The sequence below is a fragment of the Desarmillaria tabescens genome (assembly GCF_030435595.1).
Source record: "Desarmillaria tabescens strain CCBAS 213 chromosome Unknown EV420scaffold_1, whole genome shotgun sequence".
NCBI lineage: Eukaryota > Fungi > Basidiomycota > Agaricomycetes > Agaricales > Physalacriaceae > Desarmillaria > Desarmillaria tabescens.
Genome location: NW_026848300.1, coordinates 2,587,722 through 2,615,625, shown reverse-complemented (window position 1 = coordinate 2,615,625; position 27,904 = coordinate 2,587,722). Strand labels below are relative to the sequence as shown.

Below are 27,904 nucleotides of genomic sequence, written 5' to 3'. Positions count from 1 at the left end.
ACCCGGAGATGCTAACACCCGGAGAGCAAAGTTCTCTTTGCGAGGATATGAGTGGACTTCGAACGCGTCATTGTAGATTTATTGAGGGAATCTGACAATACTCAGAACTGCTCCACCTTGCTCCCACCAAGTAAATTATGCGATGCTTACGCAAAAGGGGGAAATTATATGAAACCGTGGAGATGCTGATTTTCCGTGAGGCAGTGTGCTTGGCACAAGAGCGTAGATTGAAATGTTAGCCATAATGACGGACCGGGGTCACTTGGAGAACACTCCGAAGCGTCCATGAAATGGCGTCGCAGAATCTCTACATCGCATACAATAATAAGACACAGATCCATCTTCGACATTTCGCTGAGATGAAAGAGCATTGCTAGTGTGCAGACAAATCACCTTATGCATCGTAGCATGCCCCTTGCCAGCTACTATCCAGAACTTAATTCAATGTTAGGACGAATCAGAACGTTCTGACATGTCAACGTTCAACTCCGGAAGAACTTCGGGCCTGACCGCACAATCATTTTGTTGTCAAAAAGAAGACGAGACGAGACGAGAAAATACGGTGGTGGTGGTTGGACACTAAGTCAAGCGTGACGCTGTTCAAGGCTTATTACCTAATCCATAGTGTTCAATTCGAACGTCACGCATCAAAATCGGAGAACGGAGATAATTTTTTCCGATTTCTTTTGGATTTTTTGGGGCTGAGAATTCTTGGGTCGCGTTCGAATTGAACGAAATAGTACAGTAATGCGTATGCAGCATAAATCATACTATTTCAAGCGATAGTACATTCAATAAGTGAAGTAAATCCAGGATTTCTCCAAATATTTTCAACTTTCAGACCCGCTTTTCCCAAAATGCCCTCGAACTCGCTCTCCGTCCTCTCCATAGCTCCTACCAACGTCATCATTTGCATGGATACCATATACTTGAACCGGTCACTATCAGCATCTAAAATAGCTTCAGCAATGTAAAGTCGGGAGTCAGAGATTTCTTTCATAGCTGAACAGATAAATTGAAGGATTCGGACGCAATCGTCGTCGGACCAGTCGTGAAGGATAAATCGCATAAAGTAGATACGACCCCCATGACAGTCAATTGCGGGTTGCGGAGTGAAAAAATCGTGCGGCATAAATGTCACCCGAGGCTTGCATTCCGGTGCATGCTCATCCCAGAACTACGTTTATAATCAGTCAAACTTAGTGAGTATATAAGAACAAAATCCTCACCTTGGGCGCAGCCTCAAGAACGGAGGCTCTGTCCTGAATAATCACTTTAATCTTAGGGAATCGACGCGTAAACTCGATCCCGGCGCCTCCGATCCCACCTCCGACATCGATTATGGTGATCTCCTCGCCATGTTTAGTCCAGTCGTATCCATAAATGAGGGACCCATGGAGGAGAGGTTCTGCACCAATCATAGCTCTATTGAGACGCTCTCGGGCGGCAGTTCCATCCGGAGTCTGATAATATTCCCAGATCGATGTACCCCGCAGGATCTCGAATGGTGTCTTGGAAGCACCCTCAGTCTTTACTGCCGGGACGATGTGCACACCTGCATGATATGCGTCGTCGCACCTGAACAGGTGAGAGATGAGAGATAGAATCAAAGAAATGCCAACAAAAAAATGACTTGCCAATGACCAACAAAGCCATGCAAGTTCTTCTCGTGGGCAGACAAGAGAATCGAAGACATTCGGTTATTCGCAAACATGTCTGATCCAAACGTAGTCTCTCGAAAGAGACCACGGTTTACCAAAGTCCGCATACACTGGCCTGGTCGACTTAAGTTAGTACGTGAGAATAGACGGAAAAAAGACATACGAAGGCGAGTAGGATCGGCATCAACTTTGTGAGCGAGTTCACTTAACGATACTTGCTGCGCCCCCAAAGCATCCGCGACTCCAAGTTCTGAGACGACCTGGAGAGCATTGCTCTCGTGAAAGGCTCCTCCGATGGTAGTGATGTGCTCAGACGGATCAGCTGCATATGACGCTAGCTTATCACACAGTTGTCCAAATTTTCTGTATGCGCGAAGAAGCGACCCAGACGACGGAGCAGCCTGGCTGGAAGATACGAGAGAGGGATCTCTGGAATCGATGTTTGTAACAACTTCACGTTCAATATCATTGAGGAGAGTATGGAGGTGAGCCACAAGAGAGGTAAAGCTGGGAAGCAAGGCAGAATTGTTACCGGCCATTGGTCAATGTCTTTGCCGAGTCGATGCAACTCCTCTAGTATTTAGTAGTATAAGTGCTTGAATGAGTCAGAAAAGTCCCGAGCTTCGAGGTTCCATGCAACCTGTAGAAATTTGGATAAGTTACACCCTAGCCGGCCCTTGGGAAACAGCAGTACGAGACGTCGATACATCTTCGAAGTACATGAGGGTGAAGAGGGTGATACGTCGGAAGTTGAAATGCCGCCGAAATCAGAAGAAGTTGAAATGCCGCCCGAGATCAAAACAAATGGTAAACCGCGTCGTCGTTCAAACCGAGCAAGACCGAGCGTGGTAGAATCGAATTTGATTGAAGTTCTGTTTACCAAGTCCAATGCATACTCTCGTAACTTAGCGTGGATTGAATCAACGATATATGGCATTATGTAGTTTCCTCGTTCGGGATTCCTACAGTCTTGCTTTCCCATTGTTGTTGCAATATGGGTGCCTCTGTCCTCATCGTACGTGTCTGTATTATCAGCCCTCCGAGTCATTTTCCTCACAGTTCACAAAATATTGCTTAGGTCGGTTCTGGACTCTCAGGTATACATTTATCTTCTACAGCATAGCTTATCTGATGATTTTATTTCCTCAAGGCCTGGTTCTTGCTCTAGCACTCTTGCGCAACGGTGTATCCGTCCGAATCATCGATAAAGCACCAAAGTTTGGCGTCGGCCAACGCGGGTGCGGAATCCAGGTAAGTCTCTATCGACACAGTACTGAGTTGTACCGACACCATTCTTCCAGCCTCGTACACTCGAACTCTACAAGATTCTCGGGATTCTTCCTCAAGTGCTAGAGCTTGCTCGCCCTGTCCCAATCATACATCTACACTCCTCTCCCGAGGGAAACAATCCCCCGAAGATTTTGGATCTCAACGCCGCAATGGAAAACACGCCACTGTATCCATGCGTATGTCAAGCCCTGACATCTGTCGTGTAGCTCACGCATTATATACAGATTAACCCTATGATCTTGGGTCAAGATCGTCACGAAGAACTCATTCGCTCGTACCTACGCCAAGAGTACAATTGTGAAGTCGAACTTGCCACAGAGCTAGTCTCATTCGAGCAACAAGCGACGTGTATCATTGCTCACCTTTCTCATGGGGGTGGAACAACAGAAACCGTTGTATCGGACTGGTTGGTCGGGACTGATGGCGCGCATAGCACCGTCCGCAAGCAGCTTGGTTTGACATTTATGGGAGAAAGTCGAACTTCAGATAGTCTTGTAGTCGGTGATGTTCATGTGAAAGGTGGGTTGGGGGACAGGGAGGTAGGCCATCTCCATTTGCTCATGGTGGACTCTCATGATGATGTACGTCCGTTAGCACTGGCCCTTTTGGGGAAATGATTTCGTTCGCAAAGTGTAGCTGTGTTCGTTTGGTTCCTGTAGTCATTACTCTCTGACAAAACTTTGACAGTGTAAGCTTGCGACCCTTCGAAATCAAGGACGACGACAGATACAATTTTATGATGGGGGGTCTAGACATTGATCACGATAAAGTCGCTTCGAGTCGAGAGGAACTTATCAAGCTCTTTTATGAAGTCTCCGGAAGAAGGGACGTCGAGTTCGGGGACCTGATATGGATGGGTATTTGGAGGTACTGACAATAGATTTCATCGATGACGCTCTTTCTGACGCATAAACTAGGCCGAACATTCGTATGGTTGACAAGTTTGGTAAAGGAAGGGTCTTCGTTGCTGGAGGTAGCCGTCCTTTCTTTAAACAGTGTCCTGTGTTCAACCATGTCTAGATGCTGCGCATGTCCACCCTCCCGCCGGAGGTCAGGTAAGTCACACCAGCGCCCGATTCTCATTCCATCTCACTCCTCATTTAGGGGATGAACTCAGGCGTTCAGGACTCGGTCAGACACTGTTATTCTGCATATGACCTCATTGTAACTTGTTGTAACAGCTCAACCTTGCATGGAAGCTCGCCCTTGTGCAGAAGAACATAGCGCCCGTGAGCATCCTCGAGTCGTATACGCAGGAAAGAATGCCAGTCATTGCGTACATGCTCAATATGACGGATGGGTTGATTAAATCGACGATGAAAGAGGGCGGCACTGGTGAAGGGTTTTCTCGAGATTTCAACCTCCGACAGCTCGGTGTCAATTACAGAGGGAGTACCCTCGTCGTTGACGAGAAACATACGAGACGAGGTGAATTCATTGACCCTTACCGATCAGGCGAAGATGGGACTGTTCGAGGAGGGGATAGGGCACCAGACGCACCCGGTCTGGTCGCGGTCAACGATGACTCCATATCGACGAGTCTATTCGAGATTTTCCAGTTCACCTGTCATACCGTCCTCATTTTCTCCGACCCGAAGGATGATCAGTCGGACATCCTGAACATATCCACGTCGTATCCTCAGGGTCTCGTTCAGAGCGTAGTTATCTACCCGCAATCAACGACGCCACCTTCCATGCTGGCGGTGCACCGACTAGCTGATCATGTATTTGCCGACCGAGATGGATTCGCATACAAGAACTACAACATCGTTGGTTCGGACGCTACCAAAGTCGTTGTAGTAAGGCCTGATGGATACATTGGCGCATTAATAAGTGGCGCAGATAGTTTAGCGAGCTACTTCGGGGCTATCTTTTTAGGGCAGACCATGTTTTGATGTTGGCTTCCGGCAAGTATCTAGTAGTAGAACCGTTGAAACTAGGAAAATCTGTAATAAAATGATTGTATGCCAGTGAGAAGGTCATCCATCAATGGGGGCACGACACAGTGGAAGGAAGAACTGAAATTTGGAAAAGAAAAAAAAACGGGGTGTAGATTTGGTCCAGTTTCGTCTTCTGACGGCAAAGAAGAACGACACGTCGCTGGAAACTGTGTGGGTTCAAATCTTCGTGAAGTGGCGGTATGCCCCACCGCCTGAAGCAGCCTGAAGCCTTACTGGCAAAGCTGAAACCCAGCGTCTTCGAAGCAGGAAGGAAAGGGCCACACTACGCGCACGCACGTGCCAATTTTTCTACCCGGTTCCCGAACCATAACGTACGAGTAAACTATAAAGCAGCTTGTCAGCTACTGAACCAGTGTGCTGCGAGATTCAAGCTGAACCATTCCATTGTATCTGCGAACCAGAAGATTCGGAGAAATGAGAAATGAGATCTCGAAGTTCATCTGATATAGAGTACTGTACCATTTTGTTCAATTCGAACGTCACGCGTCACAGCGAAAGAAAACTGAGAACGGAAATAAAAATTTCTCGATCATTCCGATTTCTTTTGAATTTTTTTTTGGTCGAAAATTCTTGGATCGCGTTCGAATTGATCGAAATGGTACAGTAATATACTAGTATTCCTCTTAACAATCGAGGGGCAGACAGTGGGCGGGTCGAAAGCCATTAGTGATGTTGCAGCAGCAAGCTGCAGCAAGTCACAATTGAGCTTAGTCAGCACTTTGTCCCTTGCGAGTCTGAGCCGCCGAGCGTCTCTGCACATTTGTTCAGGCGTTGGAGGCAAAGTCATATGCTCAAAGGGCCTCTAGCTTGATGTCTCATCATTTTTCAAAGGTCTTGCGAATCGTGACGATATGTTGGCGATTGTGCTGCTTAACAATGGTAAATGCTGCTCACCTGGTATGAAGCTATTTGCGCCGTACGAAAACAGGACTCGGAGACGCTTACTACTAGCCGAGATTGCTACCGGGGCTAACAATAGACAGGAAAACAGTTCCACAAATGCTACCAACTCGCTACATTGCCTTCATTATAGGCGTTACTTCCTACACGGTGTCTGGATCTGCATTGAACCCCCGTTCTCTAAGTATCTTCTGTCCACTCTATATTCAAGGTTTCCCTGGGGATTGGCTCATGTTCAGCTGCATTTGATCATCCCGACTACGACCTGGGTAACTTCGCCGTCTTAATTTGCTTGGCCTTTTCAGGGTCTCTGTCCCTCACTGGTGCATATTATTGTCTTCAGAAGATATGTAAGTTCCATATACTTCTTATACATAGACTTAGTACATACTTCTGGAAGTGTGTCTGACTGTGTCAATGGAATCTGTGATCAGGTGTGCCCAAAGCGTACCTGATGTTTTTGCGGTTCAACGACCGTTCTAAAACCTATCATCGATGACAGAAGACTTGTTGCTGTATTGGGATTTCAGGAGTCTCCGCACAGAAGACTCTGTCCGGGATTTCTATAACCCCTTGTCAAGCTAATGCCCCTTCTTGAATTGGTGAGCACTATTCAACTCCCGCGGTGACATTCTCGAATGCCAGGGTACCGATAATAACGCGCCGCATGCTAGAAATTTTTTTGACCAGATCTTCAATCTCATTTCAATGTGGAGCATCCGTGGTCATATCCAATCGCCTCGCTGCATGCTACGAGAAGCAAGGAACGTTGAACGTTTTGGAACGCGCCCAGAAAATGCCCTCCGTCCAAACACCACACCATTCTGTTACTAGTTACCTTGGACCCTGGGTTGTCTTTTAAGAGTCGATGTTGAAGCATTCGAGCCTCCATAGGTAACCTAAAGATGCCCTCCAGTATCCTGCAGTCGGTTGACTCGACCGTGTCGTTCAAGCATTACATCCTTCTCTGGATCACTGGCAAGGATACAGCATGGTTAACACTTGCCTTGATCGCTGCACTGTATTACTATGCTGACGATTTCATACGTTGGATCAAGGTTTGTGGTCTGTCTCAATGCATATTTGACCTTCATCTGATGGCGTATCTAGTATGTCGCATTCAAATGCGAAGCACTTCGTGGGGACAATATTCATGGCCCTATCCAGGATACGCGCATTACGCGATTCTCGGATGGGTGAGGCCTTTTCTCGGGCATGTTATATAAACTGAATGCACTCACAGCCTCGAGATGACCACATATTGCCGGGAAAAGTACGGTTCAATATACCGGGTTTTCTGTGGCTCGATACCTGAAATGTATATTTATATTTGTCTATGTGCTTCTTCATCCTCATCGGCTCCTTGACAGTGTCTTGACGAACCCAGAAGATGTGCGCGCTTTCTACAGTCGCGATGGCAGGGCTCACTTGAAGAACCACAACATTGGATTTGGAGATTACATTGGAAAGTTAGTGACAATCTTTCCTCGAACAGAAGTAAATCACTAACTTGATCATAGAATGTTAGGCCACTGCGTGGGAGTCAAATACGGTAAAGATTGGAGTAGACTTCGCTCTCATATCGATCCGCATTTCTCCTCCTCTGTTGCTATCGATTTGCTGCCTATCATGAATGCGGACGTCTCGGAATGGCTGAACACATTACCCATGGCGATGAAATCTCCCAACGAGCGTACAAAATTCAAAGTGCAAGCAGGGGAGCTTGTATCCCATTTACCTCTGAAGATGATCGCCAGTGCGATCTTCGGTAGCCTGCTTAATGATAAGGTGCATCACTCATTGAAAGACCAAGTTCCATCTAACGGCGGCCACTACTAGCTTCGGGCAGAGCTGATCGATCTTTTTATCCTCCATGAACGCCTCATGACCCGTGCAATCTTGGGAAAATTCTACCAGTGGACTCTTGCGAGTTACCTACCTACTGAAGCTAATCGCGACGCACAAGTTTTCCAGAGAGATTGGTGTAATCTCTTACGTCGTTGTGCGCGAGAAGCGGAAGAGGTGCGGGATCCCCTTGTATCTTCTTTTCCGACGCACTCACGACAAAACGAATTAGCGAAATATCAAAACTGCAGTATCCGAGCTATACAAAACGATGCAAGAAGGTGGAATGTCGTTTGTTGAGTATTGTCACTCCGTCGACGAGATCTTGTTTAACAACGTCGGTGCGTATATGATCCTTTTTATTTTTATACCCTCGGAAGCCTAATGAAACATTTACGAGCAGATGTGACAACGATCCATATATCCTGGATCCTCATCAACCTTGCTCAACATCCCGACGTACAGAATCGTCTAGTCCAAGAGATCAATACCGCGCTCAAAGATGACACCCATGGCTCCAGATCTGAGAGGACGAATGCATACCTACGTAGGACGGACAGCTTGTTGCATTATTGCTACCTAGAATCGGGGCGCCTACATCCGATTGCTTGTGAGTATGACGCTCGCGGTTCACCTTTCCGCTGATCAGCTTACTGAGGTCGTTTGGTAGTCTATTCGCTTCCCCAAGTGACGGCTGAGCCCAAAGTCATTGGCGGTCACCCGATCCCAGCTCATACCTCCGTTCTGATAGATGTGTACACGCTGGGGCACAAATCGCCGGTGTGGGGGGATGATGGTGATGCATTCCGGCCTGAGCGGTTCGCGAGTTTGCAGCCTACGCAATATCGCTACTCCTACTGGGGGTTTGGTATTGGCCCTCGTGAGTGCACATAATGCCTTAGATGCATGCTATATACTAATGGCAACACAGGTAAATGTGTGGGTCAACACCTCGGGGATAAGATTGTGAAGAGTGTGGTCCACCAGATCGTCGAGCGGTACACTGTCTTTGTTGAAGGCGACGTAGGTATATGCCGCGGCAGGTTTATGTGCACCCCGGCCGCAACCTTGGTCTTGGAACCGAAAGAATTTGGTTTGTGAACATCGGCTACCTCGACAGTCTTTGCATTTGGTCAGAACCTCGAATCCAATACTACTCATATGTTTGCAGAAAACCCTTCCTGTTCGCTTGGTGCTCCAGACAGTAACCTATATCAGTTTACGTCGCGCTCTTTAATATGATTCTTGATTTTCAATTCCTTTTTTCGGCCACCATAGTGCTCAATCAGTGCTGTTTGGTCGGAAGATCAATGAAGCTCGCAACACATTCAATACTGAATAGGAGATGAATTACGGCTTGTCTATTCGTTCATGCGGGTCGTTCCATTTTGTCATGGAAGACAATATCTTGAACGTTAGGCTTGGGCAGGGAGGAGTGGAGTCACATCAATGTCCAATGGCGTAAGAGGAGGCCTAAGCTAATATGAGACAGGACGTTCCTGATTTGTCCTCTTGTCACCGAAACCATTACATGCGGAAATATGGCACTACCTGGCACCAGACTGGTCGGTTCTCCGAGATGGGATTGGTTGAAGATAACGTGGATCGTGGTACAAACATATCATATTCGGCTATAGATTAAGAAAAGTGAAAAAACAAAGCTTCGGCGATAGGCGTTCTGTCTATGCTTTACCGAATTCAGGCAGTTTCGATGTTGTGTCGACTAAACAATGATACTAGTAACTTACTCTATTCCACAGACGTGTAAGTCGTGGATGAAATTCTCACTCCATTCATCTGCAGCTGACGAATTCCGTGGAAATCAAGACGCCGAATCCTATCTCCTTGACCAGGATCTAAATCCGACACGTTCCAGTGAAGAGAATTAGGCATGAACCCAGAAACATAAACAACTAGTAATCGTAACAACGGTTAATTCATCGCCTGTATCATAGGCAGGCGAGACAAGAGGTGCTATATCTCTGAGAACAAGACAAAGATCATGACGTAGCCGGACAACTTTAAAAGTTAAAGTAGAGGAGGACGACTTCTGTTTCAGCGATATCCAATCCAGATGCAACCTGAATGGTCTCAATATTCAGCTCCCCTTGTGCTCGCGCATCGCTCGTTTCATAAGTTTGACCGCCCCAGGTTAGCCCCGAATCGTCGTCGGCATGCCTGAAATCATGGTTCAGAAAATAATGATCAGTTTCCCGGCAAGTACCAGTAACTCACCCGATTGCTAGTCTCTTGACCTGCATAGTTGTCGGGAGCTGTCCATTCCCCGAAAACCCGAGATCGAGATGAATACTCGACCGAGGGGTAGTTTGTGTTTTCAGGTATGCTTGAGAATTTATGAGGACGGCCCGGACGAGAACACCGCCTTCGTAAAAAGCGTATCCGGCGATACGAGAATTGGCTATTGACAACTCTACGGCCTGAGTCTGGCCAGAGTTACCCATGGCCTCTCCGATTATAATTGCGGCATAGTACTGGGGTTGGACATGAGGCGCCACAGGTTCGGCGAGCGTGGAACCATTGAGGATGGATCTGGTCAGTTGGGCGGGCTGGATCTAGCAAATAAGATATAGATAATTATTAATGGGCCAAGGGAGTTGTCGGTACCAAGTTGTATTTGTATCCTACGCCTTCGTGGAAAAAGACCTGGGATATTCCCAACTGTGGCCTACGAATAAAATTAACCGCTCAGTTTACTCAGACCTAGAGGAAAGAAATACACTCACGCATATAAAGCGTAATCCAACGTCCATAACGCAGCCCCAGCGGTATTGCTAACGCCTGGTGCGCCCTTCGGTACCACATAAGATCAATACAGGCGGAAGCACTGATTAACGTCAACGTACATGGCAGGCGTAACTGTTAGTTTCTCCAAGGATATAATCCAGGCCTCGTTTGCGCGTTTCTGCGATGTCTGGGGTAAAGATCGAAAGATTTCCACGGATGGTACTCTTCGTCATCAGATCCTGCAGAAGACCGCCGCTACCTTCGCAGAAGGAACCTGAATACCGATGCTCCGAAAAACTTGATAACATGTGTAGCGCTTGCATTGAATTCAGGGGAATAAGATCCTACCTCGTAATGAAGGCGCCCGGTTCAGAGTTGAGTATACCAGCGGCGTAGATAGCCTGTGGCGAGAAGCCGGTGGTTGAGTGAGACGAGCCAGCAAAGCCGCCAACGAGGAATTTTGTCTGGGATGCCGATGAAATTCCTATAGCTTTGGAAACGTTATTGGCGAACACAATCCACCTATGATATGCAATTATTAGTAAATTTATAACATGCAGGCGAGCAATGTGAGATGCTTACTCTTGCGTATAATTAACGGGAGTCCAGTTGGAGGGACGTGCACCGTTGTTGACATACAAGTCAGCTTCATTACCGATCTCCACAAAATCAAGAGTGACTCCAGCATCTTTCATAGCAGAGGATGAAAACGCTTTCGCAATCGAACGCGCCTCGAGATATGCCGCAGTGAGGTTCTTCTGTCCAAAATTGACGCCCCATGTTACATGTGTTCCTACAAGTATATGATCAGCCAGATATAGCATATGGCAATTCGGAAGTCGTACCAGAGGGAAGAAAGCTGGCTGCTTGATAGAAACCGTCACCAACGGTGACATTTGTGGCTTCGGAATAAGGAACCGTCGTAGAAATAGCAGGGAAGATCGTCTCTGAAAACTACCAGTCCCAGGACGTCAGCAACAAGTCACAGAAGGTCTAATGGAAGATTTACCTCGACGTTAGGATTGAAGTTAGTATGATCCTCGCTGTCAGCTCCAATTCTGATGTTAGGTGGTGCCCCAGTAAGGGTTTTCAGATTATCCAAGGCGTTGTATAGAAACTGGTTCCTCGAGGTCGTGCCAGACCAGTCTGTCCATCTATCCTGCTCGATGGAGAATGACAGGAGACTGGGAGAGAGTTTCGGAGCATTGGGTGGCGCCGAGAGTGGTAGGGACACCTCTACGGCTACCGACGCTGTAGAGGCCAGCAAGGAAGAAAAGCAGAAAAACCAAGGTTGATGAAAGAAATAAGGCATGCTTTGGCAGCAGTAACTGCGCCTCTGATAGAGGATATATACGAAAATACCTAGTCCTGTGATCCAATAGAGACAGCCATAACGGTGAAGCTTAGATAAAGAAGAGCGCATATTTATGATCTCGCGAAGTTCACGTCAGTAGGGATGTAATAATCGAAGAAATTGGCGCAAGGAGCGGCGGCGAGCTTCCCAAAAGTATGGGATTCGTTTGCAGTGCGGTCAAAGACCCTTGTTCGCATGGTAGCACAAGTCAGCTGGGCGCGGCGCTGGATGCACGTGGCAGACACCAAGGTAACGCCGGTTCCGGGCCGGACGGTATGATGGCTGCATGCATCATGTCGAAAATTCGAGTTTGGAAGGCTTCATTGAAAGGTAAATCATTGCCCTTCATTTCGTTTATTGACAGTTAAGATATCTAGAGGACGCAGATACCACACAGGTATCTTCCCAAGTCCTCCCTTCATATAAGTAAATGACCCGTACACCTTCATGCTATGTGTCCATGTAACAACTGTCCTACCTCAAAGCATCTTACCCCTGGAATGGTACTTTTTCTCTTTGTGTTAACGCCGTCTTTAGTGCATCAGAGCGTTTCCAAGGGGAAGAAATGGGGACAGAATGCGAATGTCGTTAATGCCATTGATCATTCATGAACTGGCTGATGGTTAACTTGATATTACTCGAAATGCTGCCATTCTGTACGTACGAATTCCTTGTCAGGCTTGTCGCCTTGGACTCAACGCAACACAGATGCCAAATGTTATGATTAAGACAACAGACGCTGATCTGACAGCTACGGTCGACGACGGTCGGTGAACCTCTGAGCCTTCAGCATGCGGTCGGAGTGACGTTTTACCGCACTGGTATTCTAACTGCTCTATACATACGTTCACCGCTGTCCATGCCTCGGCACTGACACATGACTGGGACCTGTTTGAAGAATGCCAGATTTCTGTGGTTTACCATGTCTTGACCACGTCCGAAGCCCGCTGCCTCAGAATGTCAAGGATGATGCTTTAATTCTTGGCTTCAAGGTGCTCAATAAATGTTGAAGACATCCCTTTCCCTCTATAATATTTTCCAGTCGCGGTTGTCGTGTTTATAGATACTTTCCGCCTATTCTAGAGTCATGAGTACATGAATTCTGCCAGAGCAGGCTCGCCTGTTAACCTGTCTTAAAAAGGAAAAAAAGGGCCAGCCTAATATTTTCTGGAGAGAATATTTCCACCAAATTGGGACACTCACATCGTTCCAAGTACCATGGCAGACGTTCGGGCGCTGTTGAAGGCCAAACGTCAGGAAGCGCGTATCTCTCATCCTCTAGCGTCGTACTCTTCTTCTGGCCAACTTCGATGCTCTGCCTGTGGCACTACTGTCAAGCATTCTAGCGCATGGGAAGGTCATTTGGGTAGCAAATCACACCGAACAACTGTAGCTCGGCTGAAGGAGGAGGAGAGGAAGAAGGAAGAGCAGAGATTGAAGGAAGAGGAGGAGAAGAACAAGCTTTCTTTGGGCAAGCGCAAATCTGCTGATGAAGACGTCGACATGGCAGACGAGCCAGTCGCCAAGAAGTCCAAGCCCAGTCATGCACCACAGGGATTCCCTGCTGATTTCTTTTCGGATCCCTCTCTTGCGCCTGCACCTTCAACGTATGAAGATGGTTCCGATGACGAGGATCAACCAGAAAAACCACTGGCTGCAGCATCCCAGAACCCTCCGTCAGGTATTGACAAAGAATGGGAGCGATTCCAGCGCGATGTCATCAACGCGACTGAGTACCGGGAGACCTACGAAAATGCTACTGTATTCGCGGAACCAGTCATGGTTTCGGAGACGCCTGAAGGCTTTCCTGTACAGGAAACAGAGGCGGTGGTGGTTGACACAACACCTCTCGATGAAGAAGAACGTCGCAAGCAGAAGGAGCAGGATGAACGTGAATTAATCATGGATAGACTACTGGATGAAGAGCAGGCGCAGGAAGAAGCTGACATGAAGGTGACCGTGATGAAGAGCAGACTCGACGCGCTGAAAAAACAACGGGCGGCGGCAAAGGCATCAAAAGTTAAGGCGAATTCATGACTGCTGTACGTCTCATCGCTTCAATTCAAATAATATACATTGTTCATGCCCTTGCATTGATAGCGTTCAGCGATAATTTTGTATCTACTATCTCCTCCTTTTTCTCACGCACACCTATCCACTGCAACCAATCTACACCTTGCTTGTGTATCATCATCAGACCCAGTATCAGCGGCAAATACCACAGACTATGTCGGAAAACGACCCTGGCTTGCTTCTCGCCGCCCTGCTGCCACCATTTCCACGCAGCTTGTACACATACAAGGTTTGGGGGTAGCGAGGTCAATGCAAAGGCCCATGTTGTGAGTCCGGAGAGAGGAACGAGGATGGAGCATATAGAGGTTAGGAGTATGGCATGACGCAATGCAACAAGGGCATTCTTTTGAGGGTTGAGTACAGATAGCATTCGGTAGCCTGCCTGTGCATATGAACCTCGGACAAAATATGACAACGAGTTGAAATGCGGAAATTGCCAACTAAAGAGGAGCAGTGGGAGAACGAAGGGAGCCAGGGGACTGTCGAGTACTGATACGTCCACTGGACTAGATGATAAAAATTCGGGAAGAAAGAGAGGAAAGGAAGAGGATATTGGGGGAAACAGCTGTCCGCCGCAAGCTGTCCAGCCCATGGCAGGTGGTATTGCTCCAACGACGGCACCGACCCACGTATTCCATATGCTCTTCCGTTTCATCCAGGTGTAGATGCCGGCGTAGAGCACTATATTGCTCAAACCCAGGATTGCTGTCGTTGGGTTCACCATCGTCCACAACAGTGCCGGGCCAGCTATTCCCGTAGCTACTGCGAACATGGTCGTGTGAAGAGGGCTAATTGCCTTTCGCACCAGAGGGCGCGACCGCGTACGGGCCATCTGCGCGTCAAAAGGAACCTCTTGTAGCATATTGAACGCATTAGCCGACGAGGCGCACAATGCAGTTCCAATCGCCGTCGATAGCAGAGTCGGGACCGTCGTAGGAAGTGGTGAGAGCGCGACGCCACCCATCGCGGTTAGACATACGAGTATGCTGAGATGCGGCTTCGAAAGCTGCGCATATATCCCAAGTAATTGAGACGGAGAGGATATTTCGACCTTTTTGAACGCCGATGTCGGCACTCGCGGCGACACTGGCTGGTTGAGCCTCAGTAGCTGCGGACGACTGGACGTCGTGGATTTTGATGCAAGCCATTGGCCATTGTGGAAGAAATACGAAGAAAAGGCAGCATTTGCGACGGTGGAGGTGTGTCTTCTACCGATACAAGCTGCAAGCCACATTGTGGGAAAATCAGGAAATTTCCTACCTAAAACAGAATATTACCTAATATTTTGGGGCGGAGACTGAAATAACCAGCGTTCGCACTGGTCGTCGACGTTGCCGGCTTGCTACTCGCCAAAATGCCTGGTACGCATCTGCTTCCACCAAATCTGCTAAAGTTATTCGCTCCTCGGCCACCACTACCATATGCACGACCTCTCGATAAGGACATTAACCGTGTCAAAAGCAAGAATGTCTCCGGTGTTGCTGCAATCCTGGAAAAACTCAAGGAGTCAAACACGGAGAAGCTAATAGCTGGAAATAAGGACGGGGATGGGATGGAGGAGGGAGAAGAGCCTGTTTACACCTATGCGGAAGAAATTAAACGTCAAATAAGACGTGAAGAACGGCGAAAGCGGAAAACGGAGGAGTTCAAAAATGCTAAGGAAGTTTGTAAGTATTCTGCGCTTCTTTTTTCTTGACAATACTCACTTGATACCCTTTTCCATGCAGATAAACCTTCTGATGATCCGGAGGCGGTTGGTGACCCATACAAAACATTATTCATATCTCGTCTAGTGAATATCTCCTTCCAGTTCGAGTCGAAGCAATTTCTGACCTTTTTTTTTTCAGCACAAGAGCGCTAATGAAAACGACTTGCGGAGAGAGTTCGAAGGTTATGGTACCATCGAGAGAGTACGTATCGTCCGTGACAAAAAAAGCCGGAGTCGAGGCTACGCTTTCGTTGTCTATGAACGAGAACGAGACATGAAAGGTGTGCAGTCATAGAGAGATATGATCCGAAAGTTGCTGATCGTTGCTTCTAGCTGCCTATAAAGAGTCCGATGGTCTCCACATCATGGGCAAGCGAATTCTTGTTGATGTCGAGCGTGGTCGAACGGTCCGTGGATGGAAACCCCGCCGGTTGGGAGGTGGTCTCGGTGGCCGACCTAAACGTGTAGAAGTGCCTGCTGCTCCACCTCCTTCACGCGGTGGTTTCCGTGGAGGCTTTGGCGGCGGAGGCCGAGGATTCGGTGATCGTGGTGGAGGATTCCGTGGTCGTGGCGGGTTCAGCGGCGGACGTGGAGGGGGCTTTGGCGGCGACCGTGGAGGGGGCTTTGGTGACCGTGGAGGAGGTTATGGCGGTGACCGTGGAGGAGGCTTTGGCGGTGACCGTGGCGGCGGAGGCTTTCGTGGAAGTGATGGAGGCTTCCGGGGTGGTGGCGACAGAGGTCGGGATTTCGGCGGAGGCGGATTTAGGTATATTTTCTTGTTTATCACTCTATGTTTTGATGCTCACCTTTTCCAGGGGTGGCCGAGGGGCTGGTATTGGCTACCAAGGTGGAGGCGGCTTCAATGATCAGTCGAATGGATACGGACCTCCTTCCGGTGGTGGGTATGGCGGCCCTCCTGGCGGTGGCTATGGACCCCCAGGCGGCGGGTATGGTGGTGGTGGGTATCGCAACGACCTCAAGCGTGGCGATGGGCCGGGTGGTTACGATGATAGAGATTCCAAAAGGCCACGATACTAATCTATGGTCATCTGTCGAGGTATCTCTGGTTATCCTGTTCGGCTTCTTTCCTGTCAAGGTAAAAGTCTACCCCCGGGTAGGATTTTACGGTTGGTGTTGTTCATTTTTATTTTTTTTCCCTATTATTCCGCGTAAGTATCTATACGTCCCGGCGGGCATGTATATGAGTGTCAGGCAAGTATACATATGGTAACGAATTTGATTGTACATGTCCCTTTTGTCCCCAAAATCTGACGACTCTAACCAAGTTTCAAGCACAAGACGTCGTCGCGACATTGACAATGGCATAGCCGCGTTCGGGTTTTGGCGAGGATGACGCTCATTGGCAATTACAACGGACATTTCCGAAACTGATTAATGACCGTACTCAGAAAATTAGCTTCGCGGGAGGCGATTTCAAAATCTGGACGGTCTGGCTACTTGCATCTCGACAGTCTTTGATTTACAACTCGACGTCAGGCTTTTTCCTTGTTGTCGGAGCCAATGCGACATGTCTACGGAGGCCCGACTTCTCCCCGGTACTTCAGGCCTTTAGGGGACTGTCGGGTGATTTGGATTTCGGCCGTCTGCGCGTTTATCAATGTTCTTTAGATGAAGTGAAAACTGACTCGGCGTTACCCTATTCTTTGGGCACTGCTTTCTTTGTGTGTTCCACTCGAGAAGAAATTGGGGGACCGTGTCCTTGATGTTGTTATCGGTGCCCCCGTCATCAACGTAGCATCGTCCCTCCATGTGACTGCGCGAGAATCGTACATTCGGCGTACGTCTTGTTCACCGTTCCCCACGGAGATTTATAAAAGTTTTTGCGGTAGATCTGTTGGCTTCTAAATCTTATTTTTTGGTCGGTCTTCTTGCCTGCCCTTTCTCGGGTTCGCACGCAGTTACGATGATCCATCTGATTTGTTTTCACGTGGTCCACTCGCAGACGCCTGCGTACACCGCTCTTTGCCGCTATCAGGGTGAGTACCCAACTGTGCAGAATGGACAGCCAGGCTCGGTAGCATTTCATGACAGGTTTGTTTTGAGTACAGTCAAGCAAAACTCTCAGGGCTGTCGGTAAACGTTCCAATCAAACTTTTCTCATAACAAATTGCGAACATGCATTTGTGCTTGACTCAGATATGTCAGCGAAAGGTAACAGGAAGGACGAGCAATTGGGACTAAACAAGACAAAAATCTCGTTACCCGGTTGATCAAGATTCGAAGTACCCTAACAGGTAACTTGCTACATTCAGGGATGGTTCTGATGCGATTTTTCTTGGCAACGTCCGTCCATCCGCCCGCCCAAGGCCGCCTCGACCCGTTGAAGCCCCTGCAGACGGACATTGACTCGACCTTTTGGCTTCCTAGATGACATCCGTGTGCATAGTGCCTCCGAAATTTTAATCTGGTGTACATACACCCACCCCAGTCCCGAACTGAGAACATGTTCCCAACGTATTCAAGATTCGGGCTCGTGTTCCTGAAGTTCAGCTTCAAGTCAGGTGCAGACTGAGATAAGCACCGCATCTAGATCCATCGGTCTACCCTGAGCACACTGACGACGTGCCGCGTGCGATGGTACACGGATCAGATCCCGCTTTCCTGTTGGACATGGCCATCTTTTAGCACGTCGGTTAGGTTATATGGTCTCTTTTTGTCCATTTCATGATGAAATTTTTAATGTGGACAGTCCAGACGAATTTTACGGGGACAAGCACACCGCCACCAAAACCGACGGCTTATGCCTTGCACAAACTAGACACCCCCAACCCTTCTGATCCCTATGCCACCAAGTTCCTAGATCTGATCGAACTTCTCCTCCACGGAATTCAAGTAGACTCTTTTTTTGTGTATACATAATCTCCTAACATCCTATCTTTCCTTCACCTGTCAACTCCCCCCAGGTCACTACTCCCACTCCTCACCCTCACCGGCTAAACATAGTGGTATTATTAGTCTGGATTAATCCACGAGGACCGTGGTACATACTTTCTCGGCCTTTCCCCTCCATTGTCGCTACAAACGCGCGCCTGCGTCGCGGAGACCCGAAACTCACGTTATTGCAGAGGTGTGGAGTTATCATTCTGTTGAATATCTTGGACGTCATTAACGTGAGGGTAAACAGTAGCCGGCGACATGACCAGTCGGCGAGCGCCTATGACTCGGTCGACACGTTCCTCTCTTCGAATTGACCCAGCCTCTTGCCATGAATCGGATGCATCTGGTTCGCCTTCTCCGGGAGTGGCTGCTACCTCCCAGTCTCCGGATACGCCACTAAATTCCAATAGACCTTCCCCGAGTGGTTCGGATTCAATCGACGACGAGAAAGACAAGGAGCCGGCGTCTGGTCCCAAAAGGTCTAATTCTTCCACCTCCATAAATAGCAAAGGCGAAAAGGAACGACGAAAACGCTCGCGGGTAACGGCAGAGCAGCTCGTCCACCTTGAGCAGTTCTTCGCCGTCGAACGAAGTCCGACCGCGGCGCGTCGGAGGGAAATCAGCGAAATGCTTGGCATGGAGGAGCGCCAGACACAAGTTTGGTTCCAAAACCGGTTAGCTCACTGAACACTTGCCGGTCACACTTGCTGAAGTTTCTCTCGCTAGTCGCGCAAAGGCGAAGATGCTGCAGACCAAAAATAAAGACTCCATTCAAACGGTCTCTCATCACCCCGTACCGCAGCAACAAGCAGACATCATTGTGCCTGAATCACCGCCTAAGCTGCTAACCGGCTTTCAGGCCGACTTGGAACGGCTCATTCATGAGAATGAACGTACGTCGTCAATAACACCCCAAGAACCCAACTTACGACATTTCTCTGCAGCAATAACGATCATTCCATGTACAAACTTGTCTATTGGCACATGGCGACGCATCGCATCAAGTATAAGCAAGCACGACCTTGTCGCCTATGTTTGCGAAAGTAAACAGACCTTGGCTTGGTTCATCTCATCCAACGGCTGCGGCTTCAAAATGGAGATTCCTTTTGACACTATCGTCGAGAGTGAATTTAACAATGCAGGACCCGGGTCAGGTCTTGCCTCTTTCACCCTGTCGCGTCCTCCGACATTTTTTCTGGAACACACAGGATCCGCCTTTAATGAGGAGCCCCGCCGTCGTACTTGGTCTCCAAGTGCTGATTGGACAGAGGCTTACCAGGCTACGAACGTGCTACGCCACGAGATTGTTGGCTCTGCGGTGCAGCTCTCGCATCTCGTTCAGGCCCTTCAAAACAGGACGCAGACTTCTGTCATATATCTCCATACTCCTGCGTATAAGGGGGCTCCCTCAGTTGAGATACCGCGTCCTCCGATGGGAAGTCTAACGGACCCTCAGACTGTGTATTCCTACGCGGCTAGTGGGCAGCAAAGCGCTGATTACCAGGCGCCTTCGTTTAATGGCGCTCCGACCATGCCTCCCACCTCCATGGGTTATGCGCCCAAGCCCGTTAACACCGTCGTACCCGCTGTGACCTTCACACCGTCAACATTTTCCGCGCTGAGCACCGCATGTGGGATCCAAGATTCCTCTAGCTTCGGATCACCGTATACTGAGTACCAGTATACTGCCGGACATCAGATGGTGACGGAGAGCACTAGTGACTACGGTCAAAACATGTCCCGGGGTGCCCCGCCGACTCATACCGGACCATATCTGGCTCAGCCCGTCCCCCGTGCTTTTTATCGGGAACATACCCAGTTCGAACCCAGTTACCAGGCCGAGGGGACCACCTCTGAGTATCAGATGAGCGCACCGGTGGATCAATACGTCCCGGCCTCCCCCCCGATTTTAACAACTCCATTCTATCCGCCTACAAGCATCACTCAGACGTACTCTGATGGTCAAGGTGCCGTAACGCCAGGCGTACCCGCCATCAAGTACGAAGTTGATGATGGCTCCCTTCTTCACTAGATTTAACGCCGAACGGCGCCCAACTCCCAGTCATTCATTTATAATGCTGCATTTTTCACACTGTAACTATAACATACTTTCCTCTCCTGGTCCTTTCATTTGTCACTTGTCGTTCGCCGCTTTCGTCGTCACCGCCCTCCCGAGGTCTCTCGTTATGGACTAAGTATCAATCTTTTATAATTTCGTTACTGATTCATATTTCACTTTGTAGCCCACATATATCGCATACTTGATTCACCTGCTTTGTTATTACGTGCAGATATGTACCTTATACTCGTTTCGTTCTTGCAAGTTGTGCAACTGTTGTTGATGCTATTAATAAAGTCTCTACGAGTACTTTCCACACTGTTCGAACAATGAAGAACATTCCTACGGAGTTTTCTCAAAGTCCGATGTGATCGAATCCAGCCTCTCCCTACTGAGCCTAGCGGTATAAGATCGGCTAACAATGTTGACTGTGAGATTTCAATTTGTCAGATTTCTCAACGGCAGATCAATACTGGACATCCATACAAGTGTCCATGAAACGCTCCATGCATCTTGTCAGGCATGTCTGGTTCGGGGTCAATTGTGTATTACAAAAACGGAAAAAAAATCCCTCACTTCTTCAGAACTGCTGAGGGAAGCCCCAGGCCTAGGAACACATGCCTTGAAACAACGCTCGTTCATGTTCTATATCCGAAACATTTAGGTATTAGTTGGGGGGGAAACAAGCGAGTACTTGCATTCATGAGCAGTTGAGCATTTGCCTGCGCAATTTCCGTGCGTACGGCATTCATTATTTGTTCCTTCTTCTCGTTGTCTGGCAAATCTGTAAGCATAGTCTAGGCAAGTCGGTTATATGCCGCACCACTGGGAGGCAACGAAGACGACGAGGATTTGGATCCAAACGGTGACTTGAAGAAGTCCGACATGATTTTTCAGATATTCTGGTGTCCTGGTGGTAAGAGATAGTCAACGTCGCGCGGAGACGAAAATATTTGATCGAGGCTAAAATAGGCAATCACTCTTCGTCATCGACGGCGACGCAGACGGCTCCTTCCGCCTTTTCCTTCTCGTCCACCAGCATATACCATGGGTGCAGGAAAGTCGACTGCACGTACAGATCAAGCCGATGAAGTCGTGGACTACTACCAGCTGTTAGAGGTCGACGAGAATGCTACGGCCGACGAATTGAAGGTGCTCCAGGCTGGATCCTTTTGCGTATTTTCCCATTCTTACGGTCTCGAAGCGCTCTTTCAGAAGACTTGCTCTGGTTCACCATCCAGACAAGAACCCTAATGATGTTGAAGGTGCTACGAAGCGATTTGCAGCGATGCAGCAGGCATACGAGGTCAGATCCTCAGGAAGTCTCTTTGAAATATACTCATCAATCCTCAGGTTCTCAGTGATGAACAAGTGAGCTACAGAAAATCACCGGCTGTTGGCAAATAACCGAGCTACACCAAGTAGGAACGCGCGTGGTACGATTCACACAAGGCATCATTACAACCTGAGCCCGATGCAGAAACGGTGTTTGAGGATATCCGCAAGGGTGCCCCACCACCTCGTGCACGAGACAGAGGCCTCACTGTAAGGCACCTTGCCCGTTTTTTTGATGCAACCATTTGGTCTGGATTCGCCGATGACGAAAATGTATGTTTTATCGAAAATAATCTCCTTAGCCGTGTACTGATTTTCACACTATCTCGTCATCCTCAGGGATTTTTCACGATCTATCGAAACCTGTTTGACCGGCTCAAAGCTGAGGAGGCCATGATATCTGATATCGACCTGCCTTCCTTCGGGTATTCTACTTGGACTTGGACACCCGTTCACAAGGGCGAAGACTCGCCCGCAGCACGGACATTCTACAATGTGTGGATAAACTTTGTTACAAACAAAGATTTCAGTTGGTGCGATCAATGGAATCTCACTGAAGCGCCTGATCGGCGGGTTCGAAGGTATCTGTATTTTTTACGTGTATGGTTTTAGAGTTCTGAATAAACCTATTATTTTCTAGACTGATGGAAAAGGATAACAAGAAGGTTCGGGATGATGCGCGCAGAGACTACAATGACACCGTTCGGGTGAGCAAGCCCTTACCTTCTCATTATAATCATGTAACACGGCATTATGTAGTCTCTGGCCAAATTCCTGCGCAAACGTGATCCACGCTACAAGGCCCATCTTGCTCACCAATCGGAAGAAAATCAGAGTCGCGTTGCATCAGGAACTTCAACACCCCATGCTGGTTCTTCCAAGAGACCTGCTCAACCTGCTTTAGATTCTTATGTGGAACAGGACTGGCAGAAGATCGACACAAAAGGAGCACATGATGATGATCTGGAGTGGGCCATCGGCGAGGGCGAAGATCCTGAAGAGTGGGAATGCGTCGTGTGTGGCAAATCGTTTCGAAGCGAAGCAGCGTGGGACAGCCATGAAAGAAGCAAGAAGCACCTCAAGGAGGTCGAGCGCTTACGCCGGGAGATGCAGGAGGAAAATGCTGAGCTCGGCCTCAATGATCCAGAACCAGATTCTTCGGAAGATGAAATTCCGAATCCCCCACGGTCGCAAAGTTTAACTCCTGACGTACCAAGTATAGAAGAAGACCCTACCGCGGTTGCTAGTGCCTCTGATGGTGAGGACCAGCAGGTCAATATCGGCAAACGAAAGAAACGGAAAAGCAAAGCAAAGAAGATGCCGCCACCGGAACCGTTGACGAAAACCCAAAAAACGAGGCAGGAAATTATTGACCCTTCCATTCCAGAGGCGCGAAGTCAACCTCGAGACCAGTCGCAGACCGTTTCTTCGGACGACACGCGACTATCGAGCGTGGCAGTGGAAATGACGAAAAGGGAAAAAAGACGCGCCAAGCAATCGAAGAAAGCTGAAGCTGAGAAGAACGCCGAACTGCAGGTACGATAAGATTTTTCACTGTATTGTCTTGAAACACCGTCTTACGGAGCTGCGTCTCGTGTTAGTTCAAATGTAACAATTGTTTGGACGTTTTCACAAGCAAAACCCAACTGTTTAACCATATCCGGGAAATGGACCATGCCCTTGCTGACGACACTCCGAGTCGGGGGAAAAAGGGGAAAGCAGGGAAGCGGTGAGGCTTCCGGCGGCACATACAGATTGTGGTAGATGGCTAGATTTTGTTTTGAATTACGATAATGTAGATCTCTGCTAATTCAGCTGCGGTACCGACGAAGCAGTCTAGATGCACTCAAAAACAAATGCGCCGCCGACGTTTTTGAGAGATTCGAGCGGCGGACAATTTCCGGAAGAAAATCTTTACCACGGCACCCACTTGAGATTCCCGAGCGTTTTCTCATGATATCACGCCGCTATCATCCCTGAAAAAGGGTTTGTGTATAGGCGCCGAGACGAACACCGAACAGGAAGACCGAAACAGACCCACCGTGAATGACGTTAATCATACCGGAACGCTGCAGGAACAATCCTGAGAACTTTAGCTTCCAGACAAGCCCATCTGTTTGCCGGAGGAGCAAGTAATAATCTGTATCCAGCTCATTTTCGGATGGATACAGAGACGGAGACATATTATGTTTCAATAACGCGTTGTCGCGACGACCAACACATTATGTAGTACCCGCAAAATGAAGAATACAAATGGCAATCATCCCATTCATAGGCATACTAAACTTTATGTAAACGGAAAGGCCGCGGCTCCAAAAAAACGACCCGGAAAACCAAGGACGGACAAGTCATCCCATCAACTGAGATACATCCTCCGGCGGATATTTAGTCTGAGAGAACGTGAGGAGCCTAGAGGGCGAGGAGATATTCAGTATAACTCTGAAACAGCGGGGACCCGCTTCCTAGGACGTACCGTTTCAGACTCTGAATATATTTGCGACTGACTTCATCGTTCAGCACATGCGCGACTTGATCTGATGAGATCTTCTCTCGGGCAGAACGTTCGTGTATACTTAGGAACCGGAGTGAGCCATGGTTTCGTAGCATGTGGAGGAGGGAACAGGAGAGGACGTACCCAACCATGGTCACACCGATAGGCCAGGGGGCGTTACCGATGGACAGGCGCAGATATGCGTCGTTTGCGCGTTGATATTGCCGCTTTTGCATGTGGTGGACTATCTCAGCCATACGGGCTAGGACATCTGAGGGTAATGACTAGAGGAACGAACTCAGGATAGAGTAATAGGTGGACCTGGATGGATTTGTTTCGTACCCTAGAACGTAACTGCTTGAAGAGAGGCTTGAGATATTCTGCAGATTGAACTTGGGTGGCAGCAGCCAGTTTTCCTTGGTGTGTTCTCTTGATGTGGTCTGTCGAGCGAGGTCAATACGTTGAAATGAATGTAAACCAACATTATTCATACCTGGTCGCTCGTCCATTGCCTCTCCCCACTCCTTCAGCACCCGCTTCAGAGCATAGTAAATAATAGGATACAGCTTGTCCGGGTCTGTTTTGACAAGGTCGAGGTCGAGTACAGTGTTGGACGCAAGCTCGGATTCCTCCTTCTTCTTGCCCTTGTTAAGGGTTCCTATACTCTTCATCTCTCTCTCCACATTCTCGACATCCTCGAGGGCCTTCTTGAAATCATTCTGGCCACCTTGCCGGTCATGGCCTTTTTCCTCAATCAACTCTAGCGCTCGTAGCCGGAGCCGTCGGTCTTTGTCCAACTCGGCGAATAGTCGTATTGGCTGGCCCTTGGCTCGCAGTCGGCGTATGGTCTCTTCGACGGAGATGTTGAATGATGATTCGGGTTTGGGTGAGTCAGTGTCGCGTGCTAGTGAACTGGGATGAGGAGAGTTGGACGACCTGGCACTAGCCTGCTCTCCATCAACAAATCAGGACCTAAGCCTTGTATAATATACGCGACATTACTCACTTTCGCTGCCTTTGCTGCAGCCGCCTTTGCTTCTGCCTCTTCCCTGGTCGCTTGTTCCTTGGCCTCTGCTTCTTCTCGCTCTTTGCGTTCCTGTTCCTCCTTCAATCGTTCGAGGTCGCCACGGCGCATATACTTTGTTGGCCGTTCAGAGGAACCGCCCTCCAGTGCTTTTCGTTTCGAGGCGATTTCAGCCTTGAGTGCGTCCATGGTCAATACTAGTTAGCGGTAGATTTGGGGGTCGGTGGTCTAGACAAGAAATCTTACGTAATATATTTCTCTTTCCGCTACCACCCGGGTGTTCGTCGACTACCTACTCGCATCCATCATGTCTGAGGCCTCTGAATTGTCTAGGTATTTCTGTTCTTTGATTTCTACATTTTTCTGGTATTTATCGTGTGCAAAAGCAAATACGTTCTTCAGACCGTTGGGTTCGACGGTGAGCCTATTCGTTGGCAGTGATAAAGAGCGACTGATAGAAGAATCACCAGCACGTTTCCCCAACCAGAACCAGACCCGTAACTGGTATTATCATTTGTGCTGTGCATACATCGACCTATATCTCATGCCTGCTGTTCAGCTTCCAGAACTATGTTGATTACTTCAAGTGCATCAATGCCAAGGGCGAGGACTACGCTCCTTGCCAGCAATTCAAGAGGGTCTATCGCACTCTCTGCCCTAGTGCGTATTTCCACTTATTTTCCCAGTCATTTGCTGATACAATTCTAGATGAATGGGTATGCATCACGTCCACCGTCTGAGTAAAATCATTTCCTGACAGCAATGTTCCTTAGGTCTCCAAATGGGACGACCAGCGCGAGAATGGCAATTTCCCTGCTTCCCTGGACCCTTGAGGCGTGTTAATGCATGACCAGAAAGCAGAGACCGGAGGAAGGCTTTGTACGTTAGACAAGTCCAGTATATTGTTCCCAGAAATACCCTCCAGGTCACGTGGAATTTAACAAGTTCTATCTCTTCCTTTATTCTCTTTGTGCACCGTTAGACCAATATCTTTCCCCGCTCTGGATCTTTTTATTCATACGGGGTTCCGCCTTGTTCCAGTGCCATCATCATCTCTATATTACGTTGATAAGAAACGGCCGGTCAATCACCTCCCTTCCAGCCATCATGGACTACAGCAACGAACCAGAACACTCGGAGTTACTCGTGGTGCAAGCACAAGAGCCGTTCAATGCGGAACCGTTGTCTGCTGCCCTCGTTGAGTTCCAATTGACTCCTGAGGAGCTTGTGTATTGCAGAAACCATGGGCCCGTCCGAGAGTTCTCAGAAGACGATTATACGCTCACCATCAAAGGAATGGTGGACAAAGAAGTGACCCTGTCGATGAAGGATATCAAAACGATGTTTCCACAAACCAGGGTGATTGCAGCGCTTCAGGTGAGGCCCTATTCCGTCGACCATGAATCCTACCAACAGCGATGTGCCTGTAGTGCGCCGGAAACAGACGCAACGAGATGGGTGCTATCAAACGTGTACACGGCGTAGGATGGGACGACGGTGTTATTGCCAACTGCAGCTGGGGTGGGGTACGACTCTGTGATGTGTTGAAGTATACCGGGATCCAGCAGGACAATGCACACGTATGCTTCACGTCGTATGCCACGCTGTGCCAGGATGATGCCTATTACGGCTCTTCGATTCCCGTTGAGAAGGCGATGAATGCTGAGAAGGATGTTCTGTTAGCTTTCGAGGTCCGATTCTGATAAGTATGCTTCGCACCATTTCCAGGCTAATATGCAGATAGATGAATCACGAGGCCTTGCGGGCAGAACATGGTGGACCTCTGCGCCTCATTGTCCCAGGTGTGTTAGGTGCCAGATGGGTGAAATGGCTTGATACGATCATCGTTTCCCCGGACGAGTCGCCCAATTACTATCAGCAGACGGACTACAAGGTCCTGCCGCCGACTGTATTTCTGTTTCCTCGTAACCATTCATATCAATTATTAAATTCATTCATAGATCGAAACCAAAGCTGACGCTAAAGATGTGTGGTCCAAGTACCCTGCCATAGAATCCCTTCCGCTGAACTCGATCGTTGCTTCGGCAATTCACGATCCTTCATCATCGGCTCTCTTTGTGAAAGGGTACGCTGTTCCGGGATCAGAGGGAAATGTTGCATCTGTCGAAGTGTCGATCGACGAGGGTAAGAGCTGGGTATCGGCAAAGATAACCTATCAGAAGGGACGATGGAGTTGGACATTGTGGGAAGTCGAAGTGTTTGATGTACCTCAAAGTGGTACTGTTTTCTCTCGTGCTATTGATGATCTTGGAAGGGTGCAAAATAAAGAATGTATGTGGAATATGCGGGGCGTAGCATACAATGCTTGGGGACAGAAGCGTTGGTAACATTCAATAAGGTCGACATTAATTGACTGGTTAATCTGTATAATTCATGTCGGGATTCTTTTACAGTTTGTTCATTTCATCAAACGCTTTATAAAATAACGGTCGTCTTCCCACGAACCTTCTGGGAAATGATGTCACCTTCCCTTCCTGCCACGTCCACGATCCACGTTCGTCCGCGGCACCATCGCTCGCTCCCTCTTTCCATGGACGTC

General features: G+C 48.5%; 13 protein-coding genes across 13 annotated transcripts; 8 read left to right on the top strand and 5 right to left on the bottom strand.

Annotated features, from left to right (window-relative positions):
• Positions 1-739: 739 nt before the first annotated feature.
• Positions 740-2,418, bottom strand: EV420DRAFT_1497764 (S-adenosyl-L-methionine-dependent methyltransferase). Its single transcript, XM_060470942.1, has 4 exons — positions 1,825-2,418; positions 1,638-1,776; positions 1,230-1,578; positions 740-1,177 (listed from the first exon to the last, which is right to left on the bottom strand). Exons 1-4 carry the CDS (start codon positions 2,198-2,200, stop codon positions 776-778), a joined length of 1,266 nt encoding a protein of 421 aa, XP_060339775.1. The 5' UTR covers positions 2,201-2,418; the 3' UTR covers positions 740-775.
• Positions 2,419-2,655: 237 nt separating this feature from the next.
• EV420DRAFT_1634378 (FAD binding domain-containing protein) lies at positions 2,656-4,846 on the top strand (the record flags this gene model as incomplete). Its single annotated transcript, XM_060476313.1, has 11 exons — positions 2,656-2,676; positions 2,740-2,758; positions 2,812-2,912; positions 2,963-3,127; positions 3,176-3,490; positions 3,546-3,583; positions 3,639-3,818; positions 3,869-3,924; positions 3,972-4,006; positions 4,056-4,082; positions 4,133-4,846. 11 exons carry the CDS (start codon positions 2,656-2,658, stop codon positions 4,844-4,846), a joined length of 1,671 nt encoding a protein of 556 aa, XP_060339774.1.
• A 1,543-nt stretch (positions 4,847-6,389) lies between these two features.
• On the top strand, positions 6,390-9,106 carry EV420DRAFT_83045 (cytochrome P450). The gene is made up of 11 exons (XM_060483634.1): positions 6,390-6,414; positions 6,503-6,870; positions 6,923-7,008; positions 7,056-7,130; positions 7,183-7,281; positions 7,333-7,600; positions 7,652-7,834; positions 7,890-7,998; positions 8,061-8,267; positions 8,328-8,537; positions 8,589-9,106. Exons 2-11 carry the CDS (start codon positions 6,718-6,720, stop codon positions 8,756-8,758), a joined length of 1,560 nt encoding a protein of 519 aa, XP_060339773.1. The 5' UTR covers positions 6,390-6,414; positions 6,503-6,717; the 3' UTR covers positions 8,759-9,106.
• A 157-nt stretch (positions 9,107-9,263) lies between these two features.
• EV420DRAFT_1497751 (glycoside hydrolase family 79 protein) lies at positions 9,264-11,964 on the bottom strand. The gene is made up of 9 exons (XM_060470941.1): positions 11,412-11,964; positions 11,248-11,356; positions 10,985-11,195; positions 10,751-10,924; positions 10,522-10,699; positions 10,402-10,466; positions 10,283-10,343; positions 9,893-10,230; positions 9,264-9,835 (listed from the first exon to the last, which is right to left on the bottom strand). The coding sequence occupies exons 1-9, from the start codon at positions 11,823-11,825 to the stop codon at positions 9,679-9,681; spliced, it is 1,707 nt and encodes a 568-aa protein (XP_060339772.1). The 5' UTR covers positions 11,826-11,964; the 3' UTR covers positions 9,264-9,678.
• A 957-nt stretch (positions 11,965-12,921) lies between these two features.
• EV420DRAFT_82853 (uncharacterized protein) lies at positions 12,922-13,815 on the top strand. The gene has a single exon (XM_060483626.1). The coding sequence runs from the start codon at positions 12,975-12,977 to the stop codon at positions 13,791-13,793; it is 819 nt and encodes a 272-aa protein (XP_060339771.1). The 5' UTR covers positions 12,922-12,974; the 3' UTR covers positions 13,794-13,815.
• Positions 13,776-15,060, bottom strand: EV420DRAFT_1497743 (farnesyltransferase). The gene has a single exon (XM_060470940.1). It carries the CDS (start codon positions 14,791-14,793, stop codon positions 13,837-13,839), a length of 957 nt encoding a protein of 318 aa, XP_060339770.1. The 5' UTR covers positions 14,794-15,060; the 3' UTR covers positions 13,776-13,836.
• A 74-nt stretch (positions 15,061-15,134) lies between these two features.
• Positions 15,135-16,617, top strand: EV420DRAFT_82570 (U1 snRNP 70K protein). Its single transcript, XM_060483616.1, has 6 exons — positions 15,135-15,496; positions 15,557-15,621; positions 15,677-15,818; positions 15,871-16,134; positions 16,180-16,303; positions 16,353-16,617. Exons 1-6 carry the CDS (start codon positions 15,184-15,186, stop codon positions 16,573-16,575), a joined length of 1,131 nt encoding a protein of 376 aa, XP_060339769.1. The 5' UTR covers positions 15,135-15,183; the 3' UTR covers positions 16,576-16,617.
• Positions 16,618-18,714: 2,097 nt separating this feature from the next.
• EV420DRAFT_1258948 (uncharacterized protein) lies at positions 18,715-20,467 on the top strand (the record flags this gene model as incomplete). The annotated part of the gene is made up of 3 exons (XM_060466921.1): positions 18,715-19,109; positions 19,162-19,328; positions 19,380-20,467. 3 exons carry the CDS (start codon positions 18,715-18,717, stop codon positions 20,465-20,467), a joined length of 1,650 nt encoding a protein of 549 aa, XP_060339768.1.
• A 184-nt stretch (positions 20,468-20,651) lies between these two features.
• On the bottom strand, positions 20,652-21,420 carry EV420DRAFT_82567 (Tim10/DDP family zinc finger-domain-containing protein). The gene is made up of 5 exons (XM_060483615.1): positions 21,318-21,420; positions 21,193-21,278; positions 21,071-21,139; positions 20,981-21,020; positions 20,652-20,922 (listed from the first exon to the last, which is right to left on the bottom strand). Exons 1-5 carry the CDS (start codon positions 21,379-21,381, stop codon positions 20,837-20,839), a joined length of 345 nt encoding a protein of 114 aa, XP_060339767.1. The 5' UTR covers positions 21,382-21,420; the 3' UTR covers positions 20,652-20,836.
• Positions 21,421-21,541: 121 nt separating this feature from the next.
• Positions 21,542-23,562, top strand: EV420DRAFT_1257249 (uncharacterized protein; the record flags this gene model as incomplete). The annotated part of the gene is made up of 8 exons (XM_060466819.1): positions 21,542-21,646; positions 21,699-21,800; positions 21,848-21,865; positions 21,920-22,102; positions 22,169-22,410; positions 22,470-22,536; positions 22,589-23,365; positions 23,431-23,562. 8 exons carry the CDS (start codon positions 21,542-21,544, stop codon positions 23,560-23,562), a joined length of 1,626 nt encoding a protein of 541 aa, XP_060339766.1.
• Positions 23,563-24,094: 532 nt separating this feature from the next.
• On the bottom strand, positions 24,095-25,578 carry EV420DRAFT_82625 (Prp18 domain-containing protein). The gene is made up of 6 exons (XM_060483620.1): positions 25,327-25,578; positions 24,814-25,267; positions 24,663-24,760; positions 24,465-24,604; positions 24,303-24,401; positions 24,095-24,238 (listed from the first exon to the last, which is right to left on the bottom strand). Exons 1-6 carry the CDS (start codon positions 25,531-25,533, stop codon positions 24,178-24,180), a joined length of 1,059 nt encoding a protein of 352 aa, XP_060339765.1. The 5' UTR covers positions 25,534-25,578; the 3' UTR covers positions 24,095-24,177.
• Positions 25,579-25,584: 6 nt separating this feature from the next.
• EV420DRAFT_1497720 (cytochrome c oxidase, subunit VIb) lies at positions 25,585-26,308 on the top strand. The gene is made up of 6 exons (XM_060470939.1): positions 25,585-25,677; positions 25,731-25,762; positions 25,815-25,848; positions 25,904-26,004; positions 26,053-26,060; positions 26,118-26,308. Exons 1-6 carry the CDS (start codon positions 25,652-25,654, stop codon positions 26,175-26,177), a joined length of 261 nt encoding a protein of 86 aa, XP_060339764.1. The 5' UTR covers positions 25,585-25,651; the 3' UTR covers positions 26,178-26,308.
• A 6-nt stretch (positions 26,309-26,314) lies between these two features.
• Positions 26,315-27,722, top strand: EV420DRAFT_82505 (Oxidoreductase, molybdopterin-binding domain-containing protein). Its single transcript, XM_060483614.1, has 4 exons — positions 26,315-26,721; positions 26,775-27,035; positions 27,089-27,253; positions 27,306-27,722. The coding sequence occupies exons 1-4, from the start codon at positions 26,452-26,454 to the stop codon at positions 27,690-27,692; spliced, it is 1,083 nt and encodes a 360-aa protein (XP_060339763.1). The 5' UTR covers positions 26,315-26,451; the 3' UTR covers positions 27,693-27,722.
• The last annotated feature ends 182 nt before the right edge of the window (positions 27,723-27,904 follow it).